This window comes from Siphateles boraxobius, unplaced genomic scaffold (genome assembly GCF_051911475.1).
Source record: "Siphateles boraxobius isolate OS27281-9 unplaced genomic scaffold, OSU_SipBor_1 19, whole genome shotgun sequence".
Lineage (NCBI taxonomy): Eukaryota > Metazoa > Chordata > Actinopteri > Cypriniformes > Leuciscidae > Siphateles > Siphateles boraxobius.
The window spans coordinates 10,556,947-10,582,352 of NW_027508799.1; the positions used below are offsets into that span (position 1 = coordinate 10,556,947).

The 25,406-nt window shown below is 38.0% G+C and overlaps 2 protein-coding genes across 2 annotated transcripts in view; one reads left to right on the forward strand and one right to left on the reverse strand.

The window, feature by feature from the left end:
• The first annotated feature begins 316 nt into the window (after positions 1-316).
• Positions 317-4,422, forward strand: LOC143742497 (uncharacterized). Its single transcript, XM_077235380.1, has 6 exons — positions 317-403; positions 537-778; positions 1,444-1,634; positions 1,711-1,801; positions 3,368-3,558; positions 3,990-4,422. The coding sequence occupies exons 1-6, from the start codon at positions 317-319 to the stop codon at positions 4,166-4,168; spliced, it is 981 nt and encodes a 326-aa protein (XP_077091495.1). The 3' UTR covers positions 4,169-4,422.
• A 3,632-nt stretch (positions 4,423-8,054) lies between these two features.
• The window catches only part of LOC143742471 (uncharacterized), a 40,454-nt gene continuing 23,102 nt past the window's right edge, over positions 8,055-25,406 (reverse strand). The window contains exon 3 of the mRNA XM_077235347.1: positions 8,055-12,101. Coding sequence (XP_077091462.1) covers positions 10,912-12,101 — 1,190 coding nt within the window. The 3' untranslated portion in view covers positions 8,055-10,911. The remainder of the gene's footprint in view (positions 12,102-25,406) is intronic.

A 25,406-nucleotide genomic window follows, 5' to 3' on the forward strand; every position in this document is an offset into this window, starting at 1 on the left:
TAGCTGATTACTTTAGCTGATTACTGCCTGGGATACGTAAAGCAATAGGCTATAACCATAAAATAAAAAAAACTCTTAAGGTTTTTTTTTTTTAATGGTTTATTTGAACTTGAAAGTGCTTGTCTACACAAAATAAATAAACAAATAATTTAAAAACGAACTTCACGTTAGGCCTATTGTCTGCACTTGTCATTTTCGGAGGTATCCATGTATGGTCCATATACAGATCCATCCGCCCCTCCCTTCCATTTGAAAAAGTGCCATCGCCATTCATTGCCAGATTGGATCTGCCAAAGAAGGTTACTTACTTGCAAATATGAATTATCTTTTATTTAAAGGTAATAAAAGAGTGTCTTTGAAATCGGAGGACATGCGGGCCCAGAAAATCGCAAGGATTTTTCAGGTGTGTTCAATAAGCCAATGAGTTTAATTAGTTGGTAATGATATCCGAGGCTATTAACGATAAATGCGCCACGCCACGTGGGACGTTTGTTGAGGCCTACTTAATTTGACCATGTTTGATTTACATTTTATAGGTGGATACGGCAAATCTGTATCTAACTGGCTCGGCCAACATAGCTTTGTTTCCACTGGACAATGGCGATTTTTGCAGTGTCGATTTGGATGACAGGGGGCATTACGAGGTCCACGGGGGTGAAAGGCCAGCTCTAGCAACGCCTCAACGTAGTTTTGCATTTATGCAAGCGTCGTCCAGCTCATCACCACAAGCTTTTAACTTCACCCCGCCGCCGAGAGCGAGTCTGAGATCATATCAAAGGTAGACTATGCAACTATGCAAGTTCCATCTATCGAAATGACTAATAAAGTATCATGTGAAATAATTGACAATTATGATTTCTTGTTATTACTGTGACAAGCCCTTTCTAAAATATCGATCCAAAATAAAAGGATGGTTAAATGAGGGATGGATATGTGGATGCTTAAACCATGTCCACCTCTAGTATATAGATAGAATAGTATTTAATTATTTGTAGCCTATTCAATATAAAAAAATTGGTTTTGAACTAAAACCCAAATGTTCGGTGCTGCCTTACTCTCCCTAGGTTTCAGATTTGGGTGTGAAAAATTGGTTAAATCGGTTCATACCTACAAAGTTTCAAAGAAACATCACACGCACTACTTTTTACGTAGGCCTACACTATATTCATTAGGCTCATGTATCATGTCAGCAATTTTGAATTTCCCCTGCATTTTTTGCCAGTTCAAGGCATCATCAACTAATGCCTGCCAGAATTTTACTCAGATCAACATGATATTTGGTCAGTCTCATCTAAAGGCCTTTGCACAGTGCACATTACTAAATTAGTTTAATTCGATTTTGTTGTAGGGTGTGTCGTCTGTGACCCTTTTAAATGTACCATATTGCCCACTGTGTTAAAGCCACTGGGTGGTATTTTAATGTATTTTTTTAATGTTTTATAGATCCATACACCTGTCAGAAATCCGAGACGGGCGACTTGCATCCAGCAGGGTTTTGGTGGTGCGCTTCATAGAGTCAGAAGCAAATGTACCCAGCATGCTGGACAAAATTAAACTGGCAATGGGTAACAGTGACACTTATGTTATTACTGATGCTCAAGGCAATGAGGTATTTGAGTCAGAAGGCACGGCTGGTAAAAATGGGTTTGGTATCTCATTACCTTTCTACAAGTGTGATGTTACAGACTTTAATCAGTATTGTCAATACAGGTTCGTGTTATTGGAGGCAGAATTCAAGGAAATTTCATGCTGTGGAAAGGGCTGCATTCAGGCAGTGGCAGCTGAGGAGGGCTCAAATGAGGTAATGATATTATGAAGTGTGGTATATCGCATGTTAATCGCATGCATCAAATGGTAACATTTAGGGATGTAACAATATATGTCACACTATCACAATTAAAAAATACAACTATATGTATTGTGGATTGTAGCGATCTGTGTTGTGTACAGTCACATAGAATTAAAATTACGGTGAGAATCAATTTTACAGAGTTTGTGTCAGTACATGTGGGCCTGATGAGAGTTCATGAGAGCCATGACGCATCAGCGAGAACTGGGAACTGTAGAGCTTACTGCTATGTCAGGACATCATCTTCTCAGTTCTCGCGCATGCGTCGTGGTTCTTGTGAACATGTTATCAGGCCCACACTGAAGAAAATTAATAGTTGAATAGTCATTATTTGTTTTTTGTTTTTTTTTGTTCACAAAGTATTCGTCGTTTGATAAACTTAAGGTTGAGCCACTGAAGTCACTTTTCACTCTTTACCAACTTTCTGGGCCAGCCAGTTTTAATTACATAGAATCCTATGGAGGAGTGATCCAGATATCAGATTTAATCAAAAATATTTTAATTGTGTTCCTAAGATGAACGAAAGTCTTACAGGTTTTGAACAACATGAGGGTGAGTAATTACTGACACAATTTTGATTTTTGTTTGAAATAACCCTATAAAACACAGCGGTATTACTCATGTAACACTGCACTCATTTGCAATCACGAAAGTTTATTTGCATTCGTTTTAAACCCTTGTCGCACGTCATTCTGAATTGTTTACACAAAGCGCACGCACTAAAAGACTGCCAAATAGCACTTGATTACTTCCCTTTCACATCTAATAATGCCAAATACACAAACACAGTTGGTTTGGTCTAAAGTTAAAGTAAATGGTTGGGATAAAAGAAGACTCACATCTGATGTTTGTGTGCGAGTCTTAAGGGGAAGCAGTAAATGTGCTTTAAGGGAAAGTTCAACCAAAAATTTGAAATTCTCACATGGATTCACTCTCACATGTTGTTCTGAATCTGTATTAATATATTTGTTGTGCTGAACCAAAAAGATGATATTTTCACTAATTTGGACAATTACTGTATATTTTTGACAAAGTTGCTGGTCTCCATTTACTTCCATAGTATTTGTTTTTTCCTACTATGGAAGTCAATGGGAACCAGCAACTGTTTGATAACGAACATTCTTCCAAATAATTTGTTTAACAGAACTTCATGTAGGTTCGCCTGAACACTTTTGGGTGAACTTTCCCTTTAATGTTAAATCGAAAAAGAAGTTGGTTTTGCTGTACTGCTCAGTCCCTTGAAAAATCATAAAAACAACTTGAGAAGAAAAAAAGAAAAACCTGTATGTCCTTTGACATAATCCCAACGACCAGAATCATAATTTACTAAATTGGGGTTAAACAAGAACACTTAAATAATGAGGAATGCATTTCTTTACACTTATTACTTCTGTGGTATCAGTAGTTTTGCCTTTTGTAAACCATGTTTCAAACAATTGCACATTTGATGACAAATTTGACACTTAACGGTCAAGTAAATGTTATTCATTAATAAATAAATATATGTTGTCCTCCTAGTAGCCGAAGACATGCGGACACCTCTGCACTGCAAGACCTGAAACTACAAATAGTAGAATTATTGGAGGCCTCCCATGGACTGGAGGCTGTGTCCCAGCAAATCCAGAACATTGTCTCCAGTGCAGAGCGAGCTATGCCAAGAACACTTGGGACGGCCCTAAAGGAAACTTTCTCTTGTTCAATTTGCACCGGTATGCAAATCGATTTTAATGGCTCTACACACCAGCCTTTGTTTGTCTTTTATATAAAGTTTCAGTACATCTGCACAATGTTATAATTTGAATCTAATAACTTTGCACAATATGGTGGATCCTTAATATCACATTGGGCTTCTTCGTTTAACAAAAGAAAAGTTAAACCTTTGGCCATGTAAAATGTGGTCAATTGCAATCTGATAGTGATATCACAAATGCATGTTAATTCAAGGTGTATGGGAACCATTGACAGAACTCATATTTACAGGATGATACAGATGATAAATAATAATGTATGGCTGGTTTGTAAAAGGGAGGGTTTTCTAAAATATCTAGTACTGTTTTCTACTTTCTAACCACGATTGAACTTGTGGTGAGCTGTTTTGGTGTCTGTTGCTCATGTTTTGCACTATTTCACTTTCTTCCAGGAATTATGGAAAACCCCGTTTTTATATCATGCTGCAGGAGCATTGTGGGGTGCAAGCTGTGCGTCAATCAATGGGGGGCAACATCAACACAGTGCCCTAAATGCCTCTCCGAAGAGTACGATATCACAGAGGTTGCGGGTCTCTCCAGTGCCCTGGATGCAATTAAAAATATGTTTTAATTGTCAACGAGTTTCAACTTTTGGGCAGAATCCATTTCAGTCACCAGAGGACCAGGATGCTGTGAAGAGGCAATTTTCTATGCAGTTTCCTGACATTTAATCTCTTTTTGAACATGCTGTCAATTTCCACCAAGAAGAGTTCCAAAATGCTTTGAAAATCTTAATTGATCTTGTTCGATTTCATGCTTAAGTTTGCCTTCCTGTCCTCTGAATTAACACAAAGCAGTTATTAGTAAAAATGGGGGAAACTGGATCAAGTTCCTGTTGAATAAAAAAAATGTTCTTGATTGGCATGCATTGTTTCTAGTTTTTATTGTTTGATTATACAGCCAGGACTGGACTTCCGTCTGGGTTCCACCCAGTAGGTGATCCTGCCTTTACACACACACACATATATTTTTTTATTATAAAAAAACAAACGTTCATGGTATAATGTAATCTGCTTATTGTGAGCCAAAATGAGTAAATTGGTATTCAATCATTATATGACTTGCCACCAACTACTGGTGTTTTTTTATATATATATTGAAAGTAGTGTTTCATGTTGTCACTTCACATTTAATAGCCTCTTTGAATGAAATTGCTATTCAAATTCACAGTGCCTCCTTTGAGCTGCATTAGACAGTGTGTACTGTAAATCTAAATGCCAGGTCAGATACTGCTTCTGTGCCACCTATACTGCAAAGCAGGGTGTTTGTTCATACAGAGTTCACCAGACAGCCTAAAGCCTCTTACATTGTTGGTTTAAATTTCAAAAAAACAATTCGACATTTGCTCGCAATGTTTTTCTTTCAAAAACCTCATTTTGCAGGACAATTGTCTATTACAGTAACGGAGGGTGCCAATAAATCTGTGGTGATGTCCAACACGCTAAGAAAAGTTTATTTTCATCACACTGTAAAGAGGAAAAGCAGATGTGTTTTGCCGCATACATATTACGTGTGTTTGTTTTTATTTGTGCTGTATTATGATTACACTGGGTCACCAACTAAGAAATCACTGTAAATTAACACATCCTTCTTGACTCTTCAACCGAGTGTAATGGTATTTAAGAAGCCTTTAACATTATGTGCTCAACATCAAATCTGTAACATGTAGCCAACATTAAGAATAGGTTTGTGCCGGTGAGGACATTTTCCCATTGATTAGTTAACTTATGACAACACCAGTGTTATTTGTAAATCTCTTCTGTAGATTTTGATCTTTATAAGTTGTTATGATATATTGTTAATTAAAAAACAACATTAAAATAGTACAATAATAAAAAAAAACTCGCTTATACTATAATCAAACTAATAAGACGGGTGACATAAAATACCCATATTATAACAAATAAATAAAATATTTTTGGAAATCGCCCTTTAAAACGAAGGCTCTGTTTGTGGTTCACAATTATTTGATTAAAGACAACAAAAACAATAAAACAAAGACAAAGTCACTTATATTAAACACTTTTTTAATTGTGTATTTGTTAACTGAAGTTATATTGCGCTTTTAATTGCCTCCGCTATCGTCCAGTCAATCATTCTCGCGGGTCGCGGCTATGATTACAGTTTCAGTAAAAATGTATTTCACCATCATCGGTACTGATCGAGCAACACTGAAAGTTTTGTTCACATTTTCTGATTCAGTTTCTCACTCGACATTAGATTCTGCAAGCTTGAGTTCACCAACTAATGGTTCATCAGTGGATTGGCCTGATCCTTTTGTAATTCCTGACTTCTCCCATGATGTTGAACTTCAGCTGAGAGCAGCAAATGATTCCTATGCCAGAGATGGAACAGTCAATGTTATCTCCAAGGGTGTTAAGAGTGAAATACTGGACAAACTAGCTGATATCAAAATACACTCCATATCCTAGTAAAGATCAGTATGAAAGTGTAGCCAAAGCTCTTGTAGCAAAGCACCCTTGTCTCCAAGAGCCAGGTTCTGCCAAAGGATGGTACTGCTGGGTGTTCAGTTTAAAATTCAAGATGAGCAATTACCGTCAGAAGTTGATGGCAGCTGGATGCTCTGAAGTTGTTGTAAATAAAAGAAAGTATGGACAGACAAGCTGCAAGGCAGTCAAAAAGTCAAAGAAGGGAGAAATCCACTACTTGCCAAATCTACCTGAAGGACAATCTGCAGTCACTTGAGACAAGAATCGGAAGACCATGCTTTTAGAGGTCCAAAAGTGTGATCCAGACCTGCAGCTTCTTGATGAACTGATGACAGCAACATTCTCTCAGCGAAGAAAGGAAATCATTGGTGACAAGCCACTCATCTCTGTAGTCAGGGACAGATGGCCTGCGCTCTTCATTGAGAGACAGGTAACCAGTGCCAACCCAGACATTCACAGCAAGATAAATTACAAGGAAATTAGGTATTTGCTTAAATGGGTAGTGACATGGCTGATTTAAATTAATTTGAGGTTCATATATGCCTGTGAAATCATTTTCATTTGTACTTGCTATCCCTCACTACTCTCTGTCGCTCTTTTCCCTCTCTCAATCTTTGCTGTCTTGTGTGTCCGTTTCAGATAAATTGAGAGTTCGATAGACTAGTCAACATCGATCTAATGCAGTCATTCTTAAATGGACTAGCTGCCTTGGTGCCAAGTCTTTTAGAGCTGTACAAAGTAGCTGTATCGCCAAGCAGAAGGTTGAGCCTTACCCCTTATTTACACTGCACACTTCTGCGGCGCATTACGGCTGCGACACGGCTACCGGAGCTGATCGCGGCCACTCTAGTCAATGCTTGTGTTTACACCAGCCACGACACGGCGTGTTTCAGAAGCGTCCCAGAAGGGGCTCTCCACGCTGCTTTGCTAAAGATAGGCGCCTAGTCTATTTTCGATGGACGCCGCGTCCAAGCCGCACCGTAAATACAAAATAAAAGTAAAAAAACACTGTAAATTTAAAAATAAACACCCTGTGCAGACTCCCAATTGTATTGCACACCAATATGTCCTTGATAGAAGCCATAGACTGTAAGGTAGTAACCCAAAAATCAAGAAAAAACACGTCGGACAGGCAAATCACGCGGTCTCACGCATCCAGTCGCTTCGCTTCTGAAATGCTCCTGGTGTGAGTTGGCACCGCGTGGAAGACGGATTAAAACCTTGTCGAAGACATAATGCACCGCAGATGTGTGCAGTATTACTAAGGGGTTACACCGTTTTCACACTGCATGCGTTAACAGATGTTAACAGATTAGAGCATTCACACCGTACGCAGAGGCGGCACGGCAGCGCGTAGCAGGAGCAGAGCAGGAGCAGCAGATAGTTTCGGCGCCCAGTCTATTTTTGCCGCGCTGCTTACGCTGAATTAAAGTGACAATGCATTGATCATGGCCAAAATACACAGCAGTTTTACCCAAAAATCGCATTGATGATATCTATTGTTTTAAACAGTCAATCAAATGACCTTCATCAATTTAAAAAGAAAACAAATGTCCAAAAACAAACTTGTTGCCCAAACTACAAAAACAAAGATGAACCAAACGTTATAATATATTAATTAATAAAATAAGCTTCTTGATAAGTCTTTTCTCTTAAATGTATTCGAAAACGAAATAAAGCAATGCCAACTTACCCATTATAAAGTACTCTGTCTGTACACACGCCGCGGTTCAGCCGTGCGCGTCAAAAGCTGCCAGTGTGAAAACAAAAACGCGCGTGTCCTGCTTCCGCTCACTGTACGCACTGCTCCTGCGCTGCTTACGCTCTGCTGACGCGTGTAGTGTGAAACCATGTTAGCAGTGTTATGCAGTGCCTTGATAAGGAGGTATGAATAACAATGAACTAATTATTTTACATTTGATTACTTAATTCAATTTTGGTTGCTAAAAAAAATACTGATAGGCCTACCTGAAAAGCACTGATTATTTCATTATTATTATTTAATTATTTGTTCTTTTTTAATTAATAACTGTTTAGTTGTTTTTAATAATCTTTGAAATTGATGTAAGTAGTTTTAGCTGTGGTATTATATGGAATCGAGAATTGTTAAATTTCAGTGGTATCAAAAATGTTGGGTGTCATCATTTATTGCAATACAAAGATACATGGGTCAAAAACAATAACTATTTTATTAATTTATTACTTTTTTGTGGTGGGGCCAGTGAATATTTATTCATTGAATCAAATCGAGATCTTGTGAATTGAAATAGAATCGGGACATCTGAATTGATACCCTAATCAATATTTACTAAGATAGGGATTCTAATTTGTATAATGCCAGTCACTCAGTCTTGTTTATAATTGTTCCTAGGACACAAATCAGAACAGAAGAACAGCTGCCTTTGTCTTCCACGCTTCTTTTCAGAGGATACTTCGGATATAATCAATATGTGTGATGTAAGAAAATATATTTACACATTGTTAATGTACGAATGATACTGAATTCATTGCAGAGCAGTAGGGATGGAGAAAAAATGTATTCACTAAACTGTCATGACTTTGTTTTTGTGATTTTGAAATTTCTTTTCATTCCAGAGTCAATAATAATAATAATTAATTTGCTTCATTTTAGTCTTTGTTTATAATAAATAATTGACCGTACAGTGGCTTTTAGCCCAATTAGTGCTTTTCCAGTGGCTTGTTTTGACTGTCATCCCAGCCTTGTAGAGCATATATTGAAAAAAAGTAAAATCATGATGGCTTCGTGCAATTGTCATTCTTTTATTGGACCATTTCTATAAGATATAATTTATAGACGGGTCTCAAACCATATATTGGAGGGAACATGTTGTTACATTTGCAGTCTTTGGAGGACACTTCAGTTACTTGACACTGTTCAAAATTGATATTACCGACCATTTCAAGTAAAACCCAATAAAATATCAGAAGCATAAATGTTTGATGTGTTTTTAATACAAGGTTGTTAATTTTGAGAATTTCTGAAGCTTTTGCTTAGGGGACACTTAATGTTACTTTGCATTCTGTTCTTCAACATTTTTTTCAATACAGTAGCTCTGCATGGGGTAGAAACGACATGGAATTGTTCTTAAAGCGTTTTGGCATTTCTAAGTCTAGCTGATTTTAAAAGTGTTTTAAACTGTAAAACAACTGCTGGTGTTGTCATTTACAACTGCAAACACTCTTTGTTCCTATAAGAAAGTATGTGAAAGATGAAATAGTTGTAAAATTCTAGGTAACAATGTAACTGTTTAATAATAATCCCCTACTTAGAACCTGTTTTCCTAACATGAATTGTATCATAAAACCAATGTTAAGTTTATGCAATATTGAACTTTTTACAATAAAAATATTTTTGAGCAGACGATTTATGTTGATTATGAATTTTCAATAATGTAACCTAGTAAGTCGTCTTAACTTGGAGAATCAAGTTGAAACAACATATGACAAAGTTGTTTAAACTCAGAGAATCAAGTTGAAACAACGAATGTTCATTAGCTAGTAAACTTGTAAAACACAACATTTTGAGTTGAAACAAAGAATATATTTAAGTTGAGTTCACATGTTTTTAAGGCAGCAGGTGAACTTTCGTTTCTAAGTTTAACAAGACTTGAATGTTTTACAGTGTAGTATCTATGGGTGCAATGGTTCTTGGTAAAAAATCAAACCATATCGTGCTCCTCCCACGGTTCGGCACGCGTGTGCACCGCGGTTGATCTGATGGTGCATTTATAATATGGTTTGGTGAAAAAAAAAAACATAAAACACAGAGTTCCGCTAATGTATGGTTCCGAACACGCTCCGCATGCGTTTCACGTGAGAGAACATGTCTAATCAATTCTTAGTATGTAAATCTGTTGCTGACATCACCGTTCCTCACGTTTTGGTTGGTGTGTTGCAGACAGTTCATCATGGCAAGCGAAGGAGACAAGCCACTAATAGATCCACCGCCAACTTCATATAAGTCTGCTGTCTGGCAACATTTTGGGTTTTCCAATAGGCTACAGCAGCGATGGTCACAAAAACATGGACAAAAATTAGTTTGATGCGAGTGCCGTATGCTCAAGGCAATACATCTAATATGACAACTCATTTACGCCGTCATCACCGATGACGAATTTTTGATGGCGCTCGAGCGCAGGTGAGAACGAACACATTGCCTTCTGTGTTTCAACAAGAACTCAGTGCTAATTCGGACAGACACAAACCAATAACGAATGCGCTCTATGTTTTTATCGCCAAAGACATGCAGCCCTACTCCGTTGTTGACAATTTGGGATTTCGGCATATGATTAAGACGCTCGAGCCACATTATGAAATCCCATCGCAAACCCAATTCAGCAGCAAGGTTATTCCTGAACTGTATAATAAAAACACGGGGCAAAATTGAGAACGAACTTGCAAACACACAATATTTAGCTCTGACAGCTGATAGTTGGACCTCCAGGGCAACTGAAAGTTACTTAACAGTGACTTACAAACATGCCCCCTTTTTGAAAGCCACACAAATAGCCATTTGGATGCACTGATGTATTAACTTTGTATTAAATAATAACTTTGTATTAAATAATAATAAAAAAGAGCCACTTAGTCTATTTAAGCTTTTTATAATCTGTTCCCATAAAACTAAAGGTAATTCTAACATACGGCTTCAAAATAACAAACATGTTATGTTAATGCATTTTGTCATTAAAGATGACTCAATGAAGTGCAATGTTCATTATTTCAGTTTGTCCATTTATTTCTAATTTTACTTGCAATGTTGTATTTCACAGCAAGATGGAAGCAAGCTTATCAAAAATTGATTCTGACATATTAAGCCGAATCAAAATTGTAAGTGACGCCTCTATACAATTGTAAATAATTTCACACAGATGCATATTTTCTGGTGCCATTTTAAACTTCTGAGCCATTTAAAACCCTTTCCACACAAAGAACAAAAATAGGGTCTCAAAAATGCATGCCTTTTCATGTGTATCTGTAAGTGAGATGGCAAAAGAAATGTTTTATTACACAGATCACAATTAAATTGCCTTCCAGAGTGAATGTGCATTTGATTTTCAAAATTGCTCCTTGTTGTCAACCTCTTGTCTGACTCACAGTTCTGAAATGTCTTTTCAGAATGACTTTGCCAATGACGTTTCAAGTCTTTCTGATATGTGAAACACTTACCACACTGAGGACATGTAAAAGGCTTCTCTCCAGTGTGAATTCTAATGTGAGTCTGAAGGTTTCCTTTAACTGTGAAACTCTTTCCACACTGAGGACAGGTGAAGGGCTTCTCTCCAGTGTGAACTCTCACGTGAACCTCAAGGCTAGCTTTGCTTGTGCAAGTCTTTCCACAGTGATGGCACATGAAAGCATGCTCTCCGATATGAGTTATTATGTGATTCTTAAGGTGATTCCGGTCTGTGAAACTCATTCCACACTGACGACATATATCTTGATTACTGTTCTCTCTTGAGTGGATCCTCATGTGGTAATTAAGGCTTATTTTACATCTGAAACTCTTTGCACAATGACCACACACAAACGGCCTCTCTCCAGTGTGAATTCTCATGTGAGTCTTAAGACCTTCTTTTCGTGAGAAGCTCTTTCCGCACAGTTTGCAGCCGAAAGGGTTTCTTCCAGGGTGAGTTCTCATGTGGGCATTAAGGGTTCCTTTATGTGTAAAACTCTTTCTGCACCAGTGGCAGACAAAAGGCTTCTCTCCAGTGTGAATTCTCATGTGGACTTTAAGACTTCCTTTTTGAGTGAAAACTTTTCCACAATGTTGGCAGCTGTATGGCTTCTCTCCTGTGTGAAGTCTCATGTGGACTTTAAGGTCTCCATGCTGATTGAAACTCTTTCCACACTGTTGGCAGGTGAAATTACTGTTAGTTGCCATCTTCTGAGCTCTTTTTTGTGAGCAAATATTTTCAGTCTGAGAGCAACTAAAATATTTTTCTCCACTTATCAAACCATGATGTTTCTCATTCTGATCTTTCCCTTTTATTATACTCAGTTCTTGACTCTCCTCTTTCAGTGACATCAGGTCTAAAATGAAGGAGAAAAATACAAGTTAACTCCAGTTTAATGGGACAAAGCAAAAGATTTCCTGTAAACTCCAAACCTCTTCTCAATATTGTTTAATAATTTATTTTTAAGACAAGTCCCAAGAACTTGTCTTGGCAGAAATTAAAACATTTGTATAAAAAAAGACAAAAATAAAAAACACAGTTTGACCTACCAGAACTGGCTAGTTATAGACTGACCTCAAATCTGACATTTAAGTCTAAAATATTTAAAATGTATACGTTAGCATTTTTGGACAAGTATTAGCACTGGTTATGTCCGATATAACCGACAGCTACCACTCTCTTTGTGTAAATGAAGAGATCCCTTATCAAACACAAATACAGTGCCACAGGGCTCAGTATGAGGTCCTCTGCTTTTCTCCTTGTATACATTATCATTAGTATTCGCTGTCATGTCTATGAATTTCAACACAACCTGAAGAAACTGCAGAAAAGATTGGGTGGCTAGAAATGTTAATTTATTAAATTCTGACAATACATAGGTAATAATTATATCAAAAACCTCCACACATAAGACTCTAGATCTCAGTGGATGTACTGTGATGTCGTTTACTACAGTTAAAAACCATAGTGTTGTGTTGAGAGCAACCTGTTCTTGGGAAAATTAAATGTCCAATGTCTTCACAAAGACTGCACATTTTAAATAAATAAATATGCAGAGTGACAGCGCCTTAGGCTGCGTTTACGCTTGCCATTAACATCTGCTTGATCGGATCACATCAAGTGGATTCTGTATCTAGATAACAGATCGGATCTCACATTTACGCGAAAAAAAAAAAAAAAGAAACAAGGATGGCTCCGGTGCAAAGTTGACCTGAAGTGGAGGTTTTTCTTCTAAAAACAGTTTTCAGTCGGGGGACATTTTACAAATCTCACAAAATGAGGAGGATGAAGAGGCTGAAAGTAGTAATAATGTGGATAGATGCCGTAATGGAAATGGTACAGAGGAGAATGTTGCCAGTTGTGCTGGGGAAAATGCGTGTTCTTTACAGAAAATTAATGGTTCTGCAACTTTCCGGTCCGAAGGCAAACATTTAAGTATATTTGCGATGTACTTTGCACTTGACTGTATCACAAAACCAAACAGCTACGTGCAGCTATTCCTGAGGAGAAAAGAGTTGCTGTGGCCCTGTATTGGTTTGCTACAGGTGACTGCTTCCTCCATCTTTCCAAAAGTTCCGGAGAGAGGAGGGGGAATAATGACACTGGGCGGGGTTTTGTGTGATGTCCACCTGTGAATGCAGACATGAAGGCTGGATTGTGCTTACATTACACTGAGATCCGATCACAATGAGTCCTCAACTACCTTCAAACCTTGACACACTGATCGAATAACATTAGTTTACACTTTTTTTAATGTGTATATGGACAACATCCAGATACAGGTCGAATGTTAATGCCAAATGTAAACTCAGCCTTAGTGAAGAGCGGTTCTGTCAAGTAGTAAATGCTGCTCCATCTCTGAAAGGATGGGCACAGTTCTCGATCACTCAAGTACTCGAACGTGACAGCGACGAGCGATCATAAAAACGATGATCTGAGTTTAAAAAAATAAATTTTTTTCTGATTGGTTTTAGCAGGATTTTGGGCGGGACCTTGAGCTCTGATTGGTTAGTGTTGCCAGAGTGCGGTTCAAAGTCTGAACTCTGAAAAACAGAGAAATGGCTTCAAAGTCACGTAGTGATGTCTGGCTTCACTTCGACAAAATAGATGAAAAAACAGTTCAGTGTAAAATATGCAGCGCCAACCTGTCACACAAATCTACCACAAGTTCAATGCGTTATCACCTAGTATTTGTACATAAAATGTCTTCCGATACCACCAAAGACGCAACTCAGACAAGCATCGCATCTTTTACCGTCAGACAGAAATGCAACGCAGCCAGAGGTGAAAAGATGACAACTAATCACCGAAATGATAGCGAAAGATTTGCTGCCCATTCGTTTTGTCGAAGAAGGGTTTAAAGATTTGATGAATTATGTTGAGCCACAGTATAACGTCCCATTGTCCAAGACAGTCACGAGAAGAATAGAAGCTCTATATGAAAAGACTGCTTCTTCACTGAAAAACAGACTGTCAAAGACAGCGAGGATGGCTATCACTACGGACGCATGGACCTCGCTGACCACTGAATCCTATATAACACTAACTTGCAATTACATTGCGGAATGGGAAATACATAGTGCAGTGTTAGAGACGTGCAGTTTCGCCGAACGACACACAGCCGTGAACATAGCCAACTACCTTAACCCTCTGGGGACCAAAAACGCACCCCTGCGTTTTGCTCGTTTTTTTTTAGCAATGCAAAATAAATTCAAAATGCTCTGTTAATTTTGATCTTTCATTTTCGTGTTATACATCAATCAATCCTGTTCAGTTTCTATTTTTTTTCTGTATACTCACAATAAAAATAAAGTATTTTGCTTTTTGACAAATAAAGAAAAAATAACATGATGCGAGTTCTGCACTCTCTCTGTCAGCGAACTCCAATTTGAAACGTGTTCGGAAATTATCTGTAACTCCACGAAAATTCAGTCAAACAGGCAGACATACCCACGGGCATAAAGCTTGAGATCGCATCTTTTAAATGAAGTAATTTATATTAAAAACAAATATTCTCAGCTTCTGTAATCTGTATGAAAATAGAGCGATTCCAGTCAAGCTGATTACTAGGTCATTTACTTTAATTCGTTCACGCCTACTCACGGAGCGCGCTATTCACAAGATAATGTGTTAAGCCATCTATGCAAAACAGGTAAAAGCCCCCAAGCAAATGCATTAAAGGCTTTAAGTTTCATCATTCAGTCACCTGCGCGTTGGGATGATGGCACAATACACAGGTGTGGAAGCTCTTCAGCTCGTCCTGGATACTAGCGACAAAGATCCACATTTTCATCAGAAGAAGAGCGCGACTACTCTGATGACGACCGTTATTTTTTTGAAGAGAGACTTGATCCAGCCGTGGATAGAATTTCGGATGAGTAAGTATTTAGTCTTACTTCCATTAGTTGACAAGCTATTCAATATAAACATGTAGCTTACATATTATACTGGGTGGACTATTTTCCACTTGCCATCCAGAGTATAGACATTTGATATATTCAACACGGTCTAATGAAAGTGCATATCTATACACATAAATGTGTGTAAATGTACTGAGATGTGTAAATATACCCAGTTAATGAATTGCGCAAATGTGTTTTGTTTGCGGTGTGCCTCTCCGGTAATGGCCCATTGACACGCATATAGTCTTCTTGCACGCGTCTAAAATTATTTACATCAGTTATTCATTATAGACTAATGCTACTATGGTTATATTTATGTAATAATATTCTTCAACTTTTTTAAAAGGAATGTAGCCTCATCACTACCTCCGCCTGCAACTCAGAGTGCGCTTAGCAACACAGTCAGAAAATCAGAAAGAGTAAGTACATATTTACCTACAATTTTACAGATGTTAGTTCAATTTTGTTTATACTTAGTGTTAATACAATAGGAGCCTGTATGACTTTATTATTTATTTTTGGAGATTGGTTGATGTTACATATGTTTTGTGTTATCAGCATTGCTAAATGTCCATCAGTTATGCATGTGCTGGAATAGTACTCTGTAAAATATATGATAATAATAGTTTTTAACTTTTTTTTAGAAGGGATGTAGCTTGTTCACTCTCGCTTTCCACTGCAACGAGGACACGCAGCAACAAAAATTAAAAAGAGTAAGTACATATTTACCTACTATTTTACAGATGTTAGTTACATTTTGTTTATATAGGGATCTCCCAGTCACGTGACCCCTAGCCGCGTGTCAGCCATTTTGACGGAATACATCCGTCAGCTACTCAGGGGCAATGGATCTATTAGGGCCACCCCTGATAATATATCCATTGCCGTGGATAATATATATTATTAGTATATTATTATACTAATAATATAATTACATAAAAACGTTTTGACATTGGGCTACAGTGTGTTAGGTAAATGCATTTACCAGTAACGTTACTGACTCTGAAGCGAACTGAGCAGTTCCACGGCTCTCTTCTCTACTCTTTACTACTACTTTAATACTGTTTCTAGCTAATGTTGGTAGTTTTTTGATTAACAGTTTGATTAACAAATGGTTTTCTGTTTAAAGCAACAACAACAAAAAAAAAATATATATATATTTTTTTTTGTTGTTGTTGTTGTTGCTTTCTCGTAAAATAGGGGATTATCACGCTGATACGTAGTACTTCCGCATTCAGTGATCTTTGTGCACTGTCACTTCCGGTGAATCACTCTGGCGAATCCATGATGGACGACCCGTTTACTTATACTGCATCCCTCGTAAATTTACCCAAAATAACTTTTTCTGACGTACATCGATTAACTGAACAACATTCCATCACAGCCCGCTCCAAAGTGGACAAGGGATACAGTTTCTTTTTCGAGAACTTCATCTACGACTACGAAGGTGAGTGGCTAACGCTAGCTAACATAAGATTAGCTAGGTAGGTTAGTTTATGCTAATGTCAGTTTGGCGTCAGCTCAGATGTTCGTATGGTTAAACCCACATAAATTAAGATTATTCATGAGGCTGAGTCAATTCACCCATTTCATTTGTATTCTGAAAGGAAGAAGGTTAGCCTCTCAGTGTCAACTAGATAACGTCAGCATACGAGTGTCCCTTTTGCTAGAATGAACAATCCACAGTATATGCATTAATTATAATTTTGTCCACCAGTGTCCAACATCATTGACATGCTGTCAGGTCTAGGTGTTACAGGTCAATGAGGAAGCGAGAACAGTCACATTATTTGAAGGTTATTTTAGGAAGCTAAGGCAAGAAGTTTAACCCCTTCCACTGTTGCCTGTTTACATCAAGTCAGTCAACAGCCATGTGCAATAAATTGCTATACCTTTGTGACATACAATATCATGAAAATGTAACTTTGCATTTAAATTCTTTAATATCCTGTTTGTACAATCCAACATGTTAATGGTGTAAGGGGTTAACTACTCTACTGCGGTTGCAGATTTCCTAGAATTTTTGGTTAATTGTAATGTTATTCCTTACATTTCTATATCATTTGAAAACGATTTTCATTTTAGTTTGACTTTATCAACTAAAATTGTGTTGTGTCTTTAATGTAGATTTTTTTCCAAGCTGATGCAGCCAAACTTCAAGAAACCTCATGCAGCTGTACAGCAGGCAAGGCTCTGTGCAGCCATCTAGTGGCCTTGTTGTTCCAGAGTGCCCATTACAGCATGTTGCAGGTGAGAGCTGTGGTCTGGGATGATGTTTACATGGGCAGGAGTGACACTGCCATTGATTGTTAACAAGGGCTGTGCAATTAATTTAATTTCGATTTCATTTTCGATTTTGGCTCACAACGATCACCTAAATAGTACTTTTTTTAATTGATTGTTTAAACATTAATCTCATAAAATTATTACAGTTGTAATTTTGCAGTGTAAATTAATTAATTTGATTGATAACAGCCCTGTTTATTTAAAACTGAATTTGATCAAATGTAAGAATTTGACATAAAAGATTGTCCTTTATAAAGGTAAATAACGCTCTGGTGACCCCCCTACAACAAATTACTTCGTAAACATGTCACATTTTTTACCACTTGTGACTTTGCAGTTCTGTTTAATAGGTCAAAAAGTACAATAAATGGACAAATTTAGATTTATTTTAAGAATTGTTGAAAGGTGTCTTTTTAATAAATGCAACACGTTCCCAAAGTCAAATAATCGTGATTTCAATACTGACCAAAATAATCTTGATTATGATTTTTTCCATAATCGAGCAGCCCTAGCACATCCTCAATCCCGTTTTGCTCTTCTATCTCTTGTTCTGCAGGTGAGAGCTGTTCCACCACCTGTGGCCTGCACAAGTTCTCTGCAAACATGGCATCGACCAAGGACAAAGGTAACATTGTAGCTGCGCGGAGCCTCACCGCATTGAATAGACTTCCAGTCTATTTTTCAGCCGGGGCGTGAGCTGCCTTGCGTGCCACCCTTCGCTCCGCTAGCAGTGTGTCCCAAACGTTACGCCTGGGACACACTGGGTGCACGCTGTGGCTGAAAAATAGACTGAAAGTCTATTCAAAGCGGTGCAGCGCATGGGGCTGCCCAGCTGTACGTCTGGCTACATTGATTAACATGGGAGTGAATTGGAAGCTGTGTTTACACCATTACAAGCAAGATACTATTACAATCATGGCTACTTGTTAATATCATTCCCAGGGAATCCATGCAGAGCCGGTTCAGGACTTGGTTGTTAGGAGACCAAAGCCATCCACCAGGAGTGTATGCAAATCAACACTCTATCAAGCATACACAGGTAATGTTACTACTGTAACTAATATCATACTGTTGGCTGCCGTATAATATATAATTATATCTTTCCACTTTTATACACATAGATTATGTAGCAAATATAACACTGCAGTGAGCAATTCCCCAGAAAGACTCTTGCCATCAGAATTGAAAACCAAAACAAGCTGAAAGAGATGTGGGGATAATTTAACACTTAATGTTTTTAATTTTACGTTTCAGGATCCCTCCCTGACCCGCAAGTCTTGTCTCTTGAGAAACGACTGAAAAATCTCAGGCCGCAACCACTAATATCCTCAGTGCTGCATGGCTTGTCTCAACTCTCCATGGTCGACTCCAGGTTCGGACCTGTGCCGCGAGGTTCACCCCTGTCCTACCAGTGTCCTCCTGTGGTCAAACACGGAAATGATGTTCAACACCCAGATGCACCAACATTCCCTAATCTGCCTATAGAGGGGTCAACATTTCCCACTACTTTCCCAAACTTTGACCCAAACTCTCAACAGTCTCTCCATTTGGACAGCTTAACGGTGACACACGAGATGGCAGCTGAGAGAGAGGAGCAGACACGTGAGCAGTCCGAGTGCCCATTATGGCAAGCTTTACGCAAGCCTAGAGTGACAGCTAGTAGGTTCTATGAGGTTAGCCATGTGAAAGGGCCATCTTCTGGTCAGACCCTGGCAGGGCGGATACTAAAGGGAGTACTCCAAACTCCCGCCATGAAAAGGGGCCTTGAACGCGAGCCACAGGTGCTGGAACAATATTCAAAACATTTCAATGTAAATGTCTCACACTGTGGATTTGTTATCCATCCCGATGCTCCTCACCTCGGGGCTAGCCCCGATGCAAGGGTATATGACCCTAGTGCCATTCCGTGTTTTGGCCTTGCTGAAGTTAAATGCCCAGACATCTCTAGCATTTCTGAGGCAGGACATGTAAAAATGGTGAATGGTCAGGCAAAACTGAAGCAGAATCATAAATACCACTGGCAGGTTCAAGGTCAATTGGCAGTAACTGGATTGAGTTGGTGCGATTTTATAACAGACACTGAGGGAGACTTCACAGTTGAAAGAGTCTGGAGGGATGATGAAATGATAAAAGAGATGAAAAAGAAGGTGGACCTGTACTTCTTTGGTACATATATGAATGTGTATCTTCAACAGAAAGTAAAATGAACTAAATTAATAAAGGAATTGAATCGAAGGACTTTATTACATTTTTTTCTGAGTACATTATTTACTACATTACATATTTACATCATTTTGAATACTTTCAGGACAAACTGACCCTTTAGAATTGATTATAGATGAACGACTTATTAAATTATATACATCATTTTGAATACTTTCAGGACAAACTGACCCTTTAGAATTGATTATAGATGAACAACTTATTCAATTATATACATCAATATATACAATGTTTTCAGTACATAGTTAAATGCATGTGATCGGGGGAACACTATTCAACAGGGATGTAGCCTTTTAAATCAAGTGGTCCCTGGAAGTTGGTCATCACACAGCAGACGGTCCACAGCTGGTTGACTGTCCCAGACAAGGTTAGAGGGAGAGTGTGTTCCCAAATGCGATATTCCTTGACTCTGCGTATTGCTCTTTCCACAAGGATTCGAAGTCGGGCGATTGCTTGTGTTTTTAGAGCATCCTCTTTGGTGAACTGCGCCGTGGTTAGAGATGAAATAAGTTAATTTCTATTATTTCAGTGACTGCCTCAGTACTTTTTAAACATTTCTCTGCACATCTTAATGATTATCATTTCACAGTTTTAATTTGAAATGTTCATTCCTTTCATGCCTACCTGTCATCTTGAAGGGTGGTATAATCAGCGTTGCCCCACGGTCAGCTAGCAGCTTCTCAATAGTGAAACCCTTGTCTGCCATGCAGCCATCTCCTGGCTCCAGTAAGTCGAGCAGTCCACTTCGTTCAGTCAGCTCTCGGTCAGAGATGGAGCCGGTGAAGAGACTTGACACAAAAGTCACAGCACTACATGGGGCAATCCCAATTAATCCCTTAAAGGTTGTCGTATTTTTGTACGATGAGAAAACCTCTGACTGGAGAGTGAGGGATGATGGATTCTGACATCGTACCTCGGTGCAGTCGATGATTACCCGAACATCTGGACAGTACTGCACAAATTTGCTTGGCATGGTGTTCTTGACTTGCTGTTTACTCATCCAGATGGGAAGGGAGCCAAGAAGCAGGTAAAGGTAGTTGGTCCATGTTATAACAACACGGGAGACAGTGGACACACTGACCTGAAACATGTCAGCCAGCACCTTCTCTTGCAGGCCTGCAGCAACTCGGCAGCAGAAGAGAAAAAACTCATCAACCAGTTGCAGTCTACGCGTTGGACTGGGAGAAATGGGTTCAAATGTTTGTCCCTTTTTCTGAGCTTTCGACCAATAAACCAGCATGGAGGCAGATGGTTGAATAGCCTCCCAGAAGTCACAAAAAACATATCTTGACGTGAATCTTGTGTAAAAAAGGATGTCCTTGTCTGAGACACAAAATCTGTGAAAATGCACTTGATCCACTTTCAGCTGTGACAACTCTGTTGTCAGTTCCTTGATTTTCTCTTCCAATTGATGTATGCGTGCAGCAGCAGCATCCAGTGCACCTGTATGAGATGAGAGAAACAATTTAAACATCACATTTTGTCTGTGACTTGCATATTAGAAGTAGTTTGGACCTCTAAAGCTACATGAAATAGCTTTTTATAGCTCAATATTCACCTTTACGTTTAATCAGGTAAGATATAAAATGCAACAATTGTACTTGTGATTAAGCTTCTCACATTGTGGTATTGGTCAAATGCTGGGACATCAGTAAGTCTAAACATTTTGTGCCGGTGCTCTGAAAAGTTACACACACCTCCTCGGTATTAGGGCTGCACGATATTTGTGAAAAAAAGTGCGATATGCGATAACTCATTAAATAATGTGATATTCGATATGCGAGACGATAATGCTTAAAGTGTGTAAAATAAACGTAAATTATCTTTAAAATATATTTTAAATTATATAACCTACATATGTGTTTCACATTCTTTTTGTGACACGAAAACATCTCTACAGCTTCTGAAAGTTAACATCAGTGTTTTACTGTCACATAAGAAGTGTTATTTTAACATCAGTAAACCACAGGGTTTAGGGTTTCAGGAAGGCCTACATTAGTTTAACAACAGACATTAAATAATCAAATGTAAAAATAAAACACTGCTTAGTTTTCACTGTATAAATTAAACATATACTGATTCTTATTAAAGCTTCTTATTAAACAATGACATACCTGGTTTAGGAGCAGAAGCGTAATCATGTTCTGTCATCACCACCGAAGCTGCGACCTCCTCCATCGCCTCTTCCTCACATGGCAGGGGCTGCTCCAGAGGAAGGGCTGGGCAAACGTCATGGCCTAAGCGAGTTGACGCTCTTTTATAAGCGGACTCCCTTCTTGGCAGTCCCCAGTTGTTCCACTGGAAACGGGAGGGTACAGACCCGATTTTTAGACGCTTGATTCGACCCCGGTTGGTAAAGTTAGCCTCGTCAGCTAACGCTAGTCTGCTAGCACTACCTGTAACATTAGTGTAGTCTGACTCACTAAAGTGCCGGCTACAAACAAACGTGCTACCTTGTTTTATTTTAAAGTTTGGCCCTTCATCCCGGCGAACCGCTTTAATCCACTTCTTCCTTAGACTCAATTCAGTCGGGAATCCATGAAAACTTAAGTAGGGTTGGCGTTGTTTGTTCGATTTACAAAGTGGAACAGAGCAGTGACATCTAGCTTTCGTTTCCGCCATTGTTGAACTGCGCCGGAAGTTGACATGCACAAAGTTGACAAATACCGCCCATGAAACCCGGAAGCGTGATAATCCCCTATTGGGAGCCTGATGTGTCCGGCTAAGACAAGCTTATGTTATGCTGAATGGTAGTGTGCACACACACATTGCTGATTTCTATGGCAACAGTGGATTAATAACATTTGATCTCGAACTCCGAGAAATCATCAATTTTTTTCAAGGGGACAACTTACTTGCAGTGGTGGACGAAGTACACATACCATGTACTTGAGTTAAAGTAAAGATACTTAAGGTAAAATATTACTTAAGTAAAAGTAGAAGTGCTGCCTTTAAACATTCACTTGAGTAAAATTACAAAAGTATTTGCCTTCAAATGTACTTAAGTATCCAAGTATGATTTTTTTTATGCCTATAATGTCCTATTATAATTTGTCACAAGACTCTTGCTTAACTCAGTCAACGTGAAGTATGGCACTCTTGGCACACCAATCTATTAACAAAATGACATTAATTAGTCATATATATATATATATATATACATATATATTGGAATTGAATACATTTTTTGTGTGTTTAATTTTGGAGGGAAGGGGACTGTTCCCATAAGGTATAATACATTTACAGTATTTACTGTATATATATTTTCTGAAGCGTATATGGTCATAATTATTAACATCCTAAAGTTATGATACATTCACATAAACCTGCACAACGCCATTAAATATATATATATATATATATATATATATATATATATATATATATATATATATATATATACATACATACATATACCAGGGTGTAACTTTGGTTTGGGAAGTGGGGAGGGGGGCACAAAATGGGGAAACATTTTTTCGTTTTGAATCCCATTTCCTGCATTTACATACATTTAGGGACTATGGTTATACAAAATACAGGAAATAAATTGATTATCAAAATCCAATCAAAAAGTTGATTATAATGATAAATTCTGCCAAAAATAAAAGTAGGCTACTAAACTATGTATAACAAAAAGATGTCTTACTTTTTTATTGTTTAATAGGGGGCCGATTACCAAGACTTGAGGGAATCATTTTATAAAGTTAAAAATGTTAAATGAATGAAATTAAAAAATTTTAATTAAATTAAAATTATGTGAGACCCAATTTACACTGTAATGTAAAAACAACATAAAGACAGTATATTTTAAATAATTGTTTAATATCAGTGATACTGGCCTTCATTCATAAAAATATGCTATTAATATAGCTACTGGTGTCTCCATGATGTCATATTTACCTGTGCACTTCCTGTCTAACAGGTATGAAATATTCAGCAATTGAAGGTTATCAAATAGTCTGCACTGCATAAATTATAAATTAAATATAGATTAATCCTTATTAAAGCTACAAACGTTCTTTAGACAAGATCAGTGAGTAATTTGCTCTGTTCCCCTTTGTTCTTTGGTTAACTTTACTGAGACGGAATTGGCTGCTGTCCCTTTAAGATCTGTGGCTGATGACAGGATCTTAAATTTTCTCATTTACTCTTGACTTTCATTTAAGTTTTTATTTAACTCATTAAAGACTGTTGTTGTGAGGATACAATTGATAAAACTGACATTTTGGCATAAATGTTTGAGTTATTTTTCAAGCGCCAAAGAGAACAGGATTGAGAGAACTGGATTGTCCTGACGCACACACAAACGACGCACAGACAGCGCAAGTGGTCGACCGATATGGGTTTTTTGATGGCCGATGCCGATATCTTAGAGAGCAGGGTGGCCTGGCCGATGGCCGATATAAAGCCGATATTTATATATATGTATATATATATTATATATACATAAACACACACTTTATATTTATATAAATCAATATTTAATAAATTTGATAAATTTAATACATATTTAAAAATCTTTAAAATAAACATGCTTAGGCCCTATACTTTAGATGGCAACTTCTTGAATCTGCAATCCTATTACAGAATTTTTCACAAATAAAGTAATTGTTTAAAAATATATGAATATGTGAATAAAAAGGAAGTAAACACTGTAACAGGGCACTCAGTAATCTGGTAATTAATCAGTAATCACAGATAATCATTTTTTTCAAATAAAGACTTTTTTTTTACTTTGACTTTTGACAAGGTAATGCTAATTTTATTTTATGTCATGAATATGACACAGTGGGCCACTGGATATAGCACAGCATATTTTAAAATGAAGGTTTAAAGTGTTTCAGTCGCGTCTCCTGTGAAGCTGATCTTCTTTTCGCATTTACTCACTGCGCACGGATCGACCGTCACTCGCAGGAACACGTTTATGCAGACTTCACACTTCACAAGATATCACAGCTGGATTCGATTAAATCTGCAAGGTTTGTGAAATTAAATGTTTATTAGATATTCAGAAATTTGTTTAAATTATGTAGATGCGCATTGGCTGAATGTTGATGGTAAATGAGAAAGTATTTTAGGCTGATTGTTTGCCTTTTCGGTTACAAATAATATAAAAGCAAACGTATTACTTTTTCGCATACTTTTTTACTTTCTTTGACCAGTTCTGTAGCCACCGGTTCTGTCTAACAAAGTATTAGATCTGACTGACAGAGATCGTAAACTAATGAAGACGGAGAATGTGAGTGAGCGCTGTGTGATCAGGCGCTGCCGTTCTCTTCTGGTGCTGGTGTTCTCAGCGCCGCCCGTCAAAATAAAAGTCAGCAGCGCCGTCAAAATAAAAGTCCCGCTTCCAACACATCGGACAATCAGAGAAAATTATCGGCTGATGCCGATATTTTAAAAAAGCCAAATATCGGCCGATATATCGGCCGTGGCGATATTCTGTCGACCACTAGACAGCCCACCAGAATCCAGTCTCTTTCGCGCTTGAATACCGATACCTTGAATTACCAGCGCGATACCTGCTCATTAGAACTTTTTTAGAGTGTGGACGTGGACGTTTAAAGTATGGTGTGGACGCGACATACCTGGACGCGTACGCGGGCATCGGCACAGGCTATCTCCTGCTCCTCCGTGGCGATGACGGCGTGCGGTTAAAAAAATTATAAACAACGAACATGAAAGTGGGGGACACACAAACGGGATTTTGAAAAGTGGGACATGTCCCCCCCGTCCCCATAGGAAATTAC

Excerpts from the sequence above, each read along its gene's own strand:
- LOC143742497 (XM_077235380.1), top strand. The coding sequence starts at position 317 with ATGAATTATCTTTTATTTAAAGGTAATAAAAGAGTGTCTTTGAAATCG. Across the intron at positions 404-536 it reads AAATCGCAAGGATTTTTCAG|GTGGATACGGCAAATCTGTA; the intron begins GTGTGTTCAATA and ends TACATTTTATAG. Across the intron at positions 3,559-3,989 it reads CTCTTGTTCAATTTGCACCG|GAATTATGGAAAACCCCGTT; the intron begins GTATGCAAATCG and ends ACTTTCTTCCAG.